The sequence below is a fragment of the Garra rufa genome, chromosome 25, assembly GCF_049309525.1.
Source record: "Garra rufa chromosome 25, GarRuf1.0, whole genome shotgun sequence".
NCBI classification, from domain to species: Eukaryota; Metazoa; Chordata; class Actinopteri; order Cypriniformes; family Cyprinidae; genus Garra; species Garra rufa.
This window is the reverse complement of record NC_133385.1, coordinates 27,817,671-27,826,579: the sequence shown is the minus strand read 5'-3', so window position 1 is coordinate 27,826,579 and position 8,909 is coordinate 27,817,671. Positions and strand designations below refer to the sequence as shown.

At 33.1% G+C, this 8,909-nt stretch overlaps 1 protein-coding gene across 1 annotated transcript in view; it reads right to left on the bottom strand.

Annotated features, from left to right (window-relative positions):
- Nucleotides 1-8,909, bottom strand: part of atp8b4 (ATPase phospholipid transporting 8B4) — a 68,225-nt gene that overhangs the window by 6,348 nt on the left and 52,968 nt on the right. The window contains 3 exon segments of the mRNA XM_073831656.1: nucleotides 31-276; nucleotides 360-443; nucleotides 538-761. Of these exon segments, the coding sequence (XP_073687757.1) occupies nucleotides 31-276; nucleotides 360-443; nucleotides 538-761 (554 nt within the window).

Genomic DNA, 8,909 nt, shown 5'->3' with positions numbered 1-8,909 from the left:
TAAACAAGCAAAGTTGTTAAATTGCCTCACCTGGACACTGACCACAATTACCAAAGAGGTTGCAATGGTTACCGCGAAAGCCTGTTGATCAGAGATGTGGGCGCCGTCATCCCGCACAGCGGTCATGAAGGCTCCATATGGGATGAAGAAGAGGATAAAAGAAGTACAGACCCCCTGCAACGTACAGCTGAAGAACTTCCTCTTGTTAAAGAGCTGGTTCAGCTGCCCAGGTCTGTACAGGTTTGGATAGCGTAAACTGTACTGCTCATTCACATCCTGCAAAATCAACAAACTTTATGTTAAAAAGCAAAGATTACAGTTGTGTTTGGTGCTACGCAATGTATCTAGACTTGGCTTACCTGGTCAAACAGACCCATGGCCAGAACAGGAAGTGAGGTGTAGACAATGTTGAAGAGTGTGATGAACCACTGGTCATATACCGTCTACAATGACAGAAACATATTATTCACAATCTAAAATTAAAATCACTTGTATATTCCATCCACAGGCTGAAATAAGATTAATAAGAAGTTTTACCTGGGCAGAGAATCCACAGAGGAATCCGTACCAGAAATGAACCAGTGTGAAGGCGAAGTTCTTGTAAAAGAAGTAGCACAGGAAATTGCACATGCGGTGGTAGGACCAGCGGCCGTGGACGAGCAGGAGACGCTGCAGGTAGCGAAACTGGGCGAAGGAATAGTCAGAAGCCAGCACTGCCTGCATCCCCTCCTGTCCGCTGATGCCCACGCCGATGTGGGCCGCTGGGGGAGAGCAGAGACAGTGTACACACATTACACACATCCTTACAGATCAAAAAGGCCAGTATATTTCCATAGCAACCACTGTATTAGATCAGCAATGCATCTACATTGAATACTTCAGCTGTATGGAGTACACATCACAAGCACCAGATCACATTGAGCGTTGAGAACAAGATAGATAGATAGACAAAATAGATACAAACAGTTAGACAAAAATAGACAGATAGACAGACAAAATAGATAGATGATAGACAAAATTAGGCAGACAGGTGGCTAAATAGACTGACAGACAAAATAGACAAAAGACAGACAAAAATAGACAGACACTTAGACAAAAATTGACAGATAGACAAACAAAAATAAATAGATGGCTAGACAGACAGACAAACAGATGAAAATAGACAAAAACAGATACATATCTATCTATCCATCTGTTTTTGGACAAACAAAAATAGACAAAAACAGACAGACAAAAATAGATAGACAAAAACAGACATAGATAGACAAAAACAGACAGACAGACAGACAAAAACAGACAGATAGATAGACAGACAAAAATAGACAAAAACAGATAGACAGAAAAATAGACAAAAACAGACAGATAGACAGAAAAATAGACAAAAACAGACAGATAGACAGACAAAAATAGACAAAAACAGATAGACAGGAAAAAATAGACAAAAACAGACAGATAGATAGACAGACAAAAATAGACAGATAGATAGACAGACAAAAACAGACAGATAGATAGACAGACAAAAACAGACAGATAGATAGACAGACAAAAACAGACAGATAGATAGACAGACAAAAATAGACAAAAACAGATAGACAGAAAAAATAGACAAAAACAGACAGATAGACAGACAAAAAATAGACAAAAACAGACAGACAAAAATAGACAAAAACAGACAGATTGACAGACAGACAAAAACAGACAGACAAAAATAGACAAAAACAGACAGATAGACAGACAAAAAATAGACAAAAACAGACAGATAGATAGACAGACAAAAACAGACAGATAGATAGACAGACAAAAATAGACAAAAACAGATAGACAGAAAAAATAGACAAAAACAGACAGATAGATAGACAGACGAAAAATAGACAAAAACAGACAGATAGATAAACAGACAAAAATAGACAAAAACAGATAGACAGAAAAAATAGACAAAAACAGACAGATAGATAGACAGACAAAAATAGACAAAAACAGATAGAAAAAATAGACAAAAACAGACAGATAGATAGACAGACAAAAATAAACAAAAACAGACAGATAGACAGACAGACAAAAACAGACAGATAGATAGACAAAAATAGACAAAAACAGATAGACAGACAAAAATAGACAAAAACAGACAGATAGACAGACAAAAATAGACAAAAACAGATAGACAGAAAAATAGACAAAAACAGACAGATAGATAGACAGACAAAAATAGAAAAAAACAGACAGATAGATAGACAGACAGACAAAAAATAGACAAAAACAGACAGATAGACAGACAGACAAAAACTGACAGACAAAAATAGACAAAAACAGACAGATAGACAAAAAATAGACAAAAACAGACAAATAGATAGATAGATAGACAGACAAAAATAGACAAAAACAGATAGACAGAAAAAATAGACAAAAACAGACAGATAGATTGACAGACAAAAATAAACAAAAACAGACAGATAGACAGACAGACAAAAACAGACAGATAGATAGACAGACAGACAAAAATAGACAAAAACAGATAGACAGACAAAAATAGACAAAAACAGACAGACAAAAATAGACAAAAACAGATAGACAGAAAAATAGACAAAAACAGACAGATAGATAGACAGACAGACAAAAAATAGACAAAAACAGACAGATAGACAGACAGACAAAAACTGACAGACAAAAATAGACAAAAACAGACAGATAGACAAAAAATAGACAAAAACAGACAAATAGATAGATAGATAGACAGACAAAAATAGACAAAAACAGATAGACAGAAAAAATAGACAAAAACAGACAGATAGATTGACAGACAAAAATAAACAAAAACAGACAGATAGACAGACAGACAAAAACAGACAGATAGATAGACAGACAAAAATAGACAAAAACAGATAGACAGACAAAAATAGACAAAAACAGACAGATAGACAGACAAAAATAGACAAAAACAGATAGACAGAAAAATAGACAAAAACAGACAGATAGATAGACAGACAAAAATAGACAAAAACAGACAGATAGATAGACAAAAAATAGACAAAAACAGACAGATAGACAGACAGACAAAAACAGACAGACAAAAACAGACAAAAACAGACAGATAGACAGACAAAAAATAGACAAAAACAGACAAATAGATAGACAGACAAAAACAGACAGATAGATAGACAGACAAAAATAGACAAAAACAGATAGACAGAAAAAATAGACAAAAACAGACAGACAGACAAAAAATAGACAAAAACAGACAGACAAAAACAGACAGACAAAAATAGACAAAAACAGACAGATAGACAGACAGAAAATAGACAAAAACAGACAAATAGATAGACAGACAAAAACAGACAGATAGATAGACAGACAAAAATAGACAAAAACAGACAGATAGATAGACAGACAAAAATAAACAAAAACAGACAGATAGATAGACAGACAAAAACAGACAGACAAAAATAGACAAAAACAGACAGATAGACAGACAAAAAATAGACAAAAACAGACAAATAGATAGACAGACAAAAACAGACAGATAGATGGACAGACAAAAATAGACAAAAACAGATAGACAGAAAAAATAGACAAAAACAGACAGACAGACAAAAAATAGACAAAAACAGACAGACAAAAATAGACAAAAACAGACAGATAGACAGACAGAAAATAGACAAAAACAGACAAATAGATAGACAGACAAAAACAGACAGATAGATAGACAGACAAAAATAGACAAAAACAGACAGATAGATAGACAGACAAAAAATAGACAAAAACAGACAGATAGATAGACAGACAAAAACAGACAGATAGATAGACAGACAAAAATAAACAAAAACAGACAGATAGACAGACAGACAAAAACAGACAGACAAAAATAGACAAAAACAGACAGATAGACAGACAAAAAATAGACAAAAACAGACAAATAGATAGACAGACAAAAACAGACAGATAGATAGACAGACAAAAATAGACAAAAACAGATAGACAGAAAAAATAGACAAAAACAGACAGACAGACAAAAAATAGACAAAAACAGACAGACAAAAACAGACAGATAGATAGACAGACAAAAACAGACAGATAGACAGACAGAAAATAGACAAAAACAGACAAATAGATAGACAGACAAAAACAGACAGATAGATAGACAGACAAAAATAGACAAAAACAGACAGATAGATAGACAGACAAAAACAGACAGATAGATAGACAGACAAAAATAGACAAAAACAGATAGACAGAAAAAATAGACAAAAACAGACAGATAGACAGACAAAAAATAGACAAAAACAGACAGACAAAAATAGACAAAAACAGACAGATTGACAGACAGACAAAAACAGACAGACAAAAATAGACAAAAACAGACAGATAGACAGACAAAAAATAGACAAAAACAGACAGATAGATAGACAGACAAAAACAGACAGATAGATAGACAGACAAAAATAGACAAAAACAGATAGACAGAAAAAATAGACAAAAACAGACAGATAGATAGACAGACGAAAAATAGACAAAAACAGACAGATAGATAAACAGACAAAAATAGACAAAAACAGATAGACAGAAAAAATAGACAAAAACAGACAGATAGATAGACAGACAAAAATAAACAAAAACAGACAGATAGACAGACAGACAAAAACAGACAGATAGATAGACAGACAAAAATAAACAAAAACAGACAGATAGACAGACAGACAAAAACAGACAGATAGATAGACAAAAATAGACAAAAACAGACAGATAGACAGACAAAAATAGACAAAAACAGATAGACAGAAAAATAGACAAAAACAGACAGATAGATAGACAGACAAAAATAGAAAAAAACAGACAGATAGATAGACAGACAGACAAAAAATAGACAAAAACAGACAGATAGACAGACAGACAAAAACTGACAGACAAAAATAGACAAAAACAGACAGATAGACAAAAAATAGACAAAAACAGACAAATAGATAGACTGACAAAAACAGACAGATAGATAGACAGACAAAAATAGACAAAAACAGATAGACAGAAAAAATAGACAAAAACAGACAGATAGATTGACAGACAAAAATAAACAAAAACAGACAGATAGACAGACAGACAAAAACAGACAGATAGATAGACAGACAAAAATAGACAAAAACAGATAGACAGACAAAAATAGACAAAAACAGACAGATAGACAGACAAAAATAGACAAAAACAGATAGACAGAAAAATAGACAAAAACAGACAGATAGATAGACAGACAAAAATAGACAAAAACAGACAGATAGATAGACAGACAAAAACAGACAGATAGATAGACAGACAAAAATAGACAAAAACAGATAGACAGACAAAAATAGACAAAAACAGACAGATAGACAGACAGACAAAAACAGACAGACAAAAATAGACAAAAACAGACAGATAGACAGACAAAAAATAGACAAAAACAGACAAATAGATAGACAGACAAAAACAGACAGATAGATAGACAGACAAAAATAGACAAAAACAGATAGACAGAAAAAATAGACAAAAACAGACAGACAGACAAAAAATAGACAAAAACAGACAGACAAAAACAGACAGACAAAAATAGACAAAAACAGACAGATAGACAGACAGAAAATAGACAAAAACAGACAAATAGATAGACAGACAAAAACAGACAGATAGATAGACAGACAAAAATAGACAAAAACAGACAGATAGATAGACAGACAAAAATAAACAAAAACAGACAGATAGACAGACAGACAAAAACAGACAGATAGATAGACAGACAAAAATAAACAAAAACAGACAGATAGACAGACAGACAAAAACAGACAGATAGACAGACAAAAATAGACAAAAACAGATAGACAGAAAAATAGACAAAAACAGACAGATAGATAGACAGACAAAAATAGACAAAAACAGACAGATAGATAGACAGACAAAAAATAGACAAAAACAGACAGATAGACAGACAGACAAAAACAGACAGACAAAAATAGACAGAAAAAATAGACAAAAATAGATAGATAGACAGACAACAATAGACAAAAACAGACAGATAGATAGACAGACAAAAATAGACAAAAACAGATAGACAGAAAAAATAGACAAAAACAGACAGATAGACAGACAGACAAAAACAGACAGACAAAAATAGACAGAAAAAATAGACAAAAATAGATAGATAGACAGACAACAATAGACAAAAACAGACAGATAGATAGACAGACAAAAATAGACAAAAACAGATAGAAAAAATAGACAAAAACAGACAGATAGATAGACAGACAAAAAATAGACAAAAACAGACAGATAGACAGACAGACAGACAAAAATAGACAAAACAGACAGATAGACAGACAAAAATAGACAAAAACAGACAGATAGATAGACAAAAATAGACAAAAACAGATAGATAGACAAAAATAGACAAAAACAGATAGACAGACAAAAATAGACAAAACCAGACAGATAGACAAAAATAGACAAAACCGGAGACAAAAACAGACAGATAGACACAAAAATAGACAAAAACAGACAGATAGACAGACAAAAATAGACAAAAACAGACAGATAGATAGACAGACAAAAATAGACAAAAACAGATAGACAGACAAAAATAGACAAAAACAGACAGATAGATAGACAAAAATAGACAAAAACAGACAGAAAGACAGACAAAAATAGACAAAAACAGATAGACAGAAAAAATAGACAAAAACAGACAGATAGATAGACAGACAAAAATAGACAAAAACAGACAGATAGACAGACAAAAATAGACAAAACCGGAGACAAAAACAGACAGACAGACAGACAAAAATAGACAAAAACAGACAGATAGATAGACAGACAAAAATAGAAAGACAGACAGCTACACAAACAGATGAAAATAGACAAAAACAGATAGATAGACAGAAAAAATAGACAAAAACATATAGACAAAAACAGACAGATAGACAGACAGACAAAAATAGACAAAAACAGACAGATAGATAAATAGACAAAAACAGACAGATAGACAGACAGACAAAAATAGACAAAAACAGACAGATAGACAGACAGACAGACAAAAATAGAAAAAAAACAGATAGACAGACAAAAATAGACAAAAACAGATAGACAGACAAAAATAGACAAAAACAGACAGATAGACAGACAGACAAAAACAGACAGATAGACAGACAGACAAAAATAGAAAAAAACAGATAGACAGACAAAAATAGACAAAAACAGATAGACAGACAAAAATAGACAAAAACAGACAGATAGATAAATAGACAAAAACAGACAGATAGACAGACAGACAAAAATAGAAAAAAACAGACAGATAGACAGACAGACAAAAATAGAAAAAAACAGATAGACAGACAAAAATAGACAAAAACAGACAGACAGACAAAAATGGACAAAAACAGACAGATAGATAGACAGACAAAAATAGAAAGACAGACAGCTACACAAACAGATGAAAATAGACAAAAACAGACAGATAGATAGATAGATAGATAGATAAATAGATAGATAGATAGATAAATAGACAAAAATAGAAAGACAGACAGATGAAAATAGACAAAAACATAGATGTGAATGTGAACAAAAATGTGTTTTTATAATTAAAATTTGAAAATTAAAATGATGGGTAATAACAGATTATGGCAGAATTTTTACAACCCTGTCCGTCAAATTGATGGTCTAACGCAACCTCTAATATATATATATATATATATTAGGGCCGGGACTTTAACGCGTTAATTTAGATTAATTAATTACACAAAAATAACGCGTTAAATTTTTTTAACGCATTTTAATCGCAATACGTTTTGCACCGCAGAACGTTTCTCACTAGATGAGATTCGGAGGACCGATTGTTCTGGAGCACAAACTAGCGTTCAGACAAGCCGAAGACGTCCGTCCTAAATAGTATTGTATGTCCCAAATCGTAGTATGTTTAAAAAGTATTTCAAAGATTCCCGGATGGTCTACTACTTAACGATCAATGCACACTCTTAACTGCTTATATTGCCCGCAACACACTGCGCCGTGAACGAGGATTCGATTAGAACTACAAACACGCATAAAAAGTGTTAAAAAACTACAAACATGGAGGATATACGCGACCAACGGACAGGTAGAGAAAGGGGTTTGAGTGATAAATAATCAGTGTGTAACCTGATAACTATTTTTTAAATGTTATCCGCGTTATATTCCATGTGCAGCAACATTTATAATGATAGGTTTGGTCATTAAAGTTTAAATGCATAATTAAGCAAACACAAGAGCAGAGTTCTCGGAATGAAAGACTCGTTAAAGAACGTGCCTCTTGCTACACTTTTAATGGCAATATTGTACTGGTCTGTTGGACTTGGTTGAACAAAAATAAACAATATTTTGTTGCTTAAGCTTATGTATTCAGTCATTATTCAATGGTATACTAAAAATCCATGTAAAAATCTTAATTCTCACTGTTCTCAGGTCAAATATTTACATGCGATTAAAATGCGATTAATTTCGATTAATTAATTACAAAGCCTCTAATTAATTAGATTAAAATTTTTAATCGAGTCCCGGCCCTAATATATATATACATGGGCGACATTAGGGGGGGGGCAGTTGCCCCCCCTGTGGTTAGTCATGGAATCCTTGACAGCCCCGCTGCAACTGCTTTAGCCAAGCTTAGGCTCGGTTGTACTTGGGAACTACGGTGCTATATAACCCTCAAACGAAAGCAAAGCAATTGAAGATCTGGCAAACTATCCAACGTGTTTTTGCAGCGTTGAGCCAATCACAGACATATCTGTTGTTTCCGAACAATTAGAAACACTTGTCAGAATTCACTCACTGCTGAAAGCGCCTGATCAGTTTTTATTAAGTGCCGTTTTGTGCGCTCGTGAATCATCTTATGAGGGTAGACGCGATGTAAATAAAATATT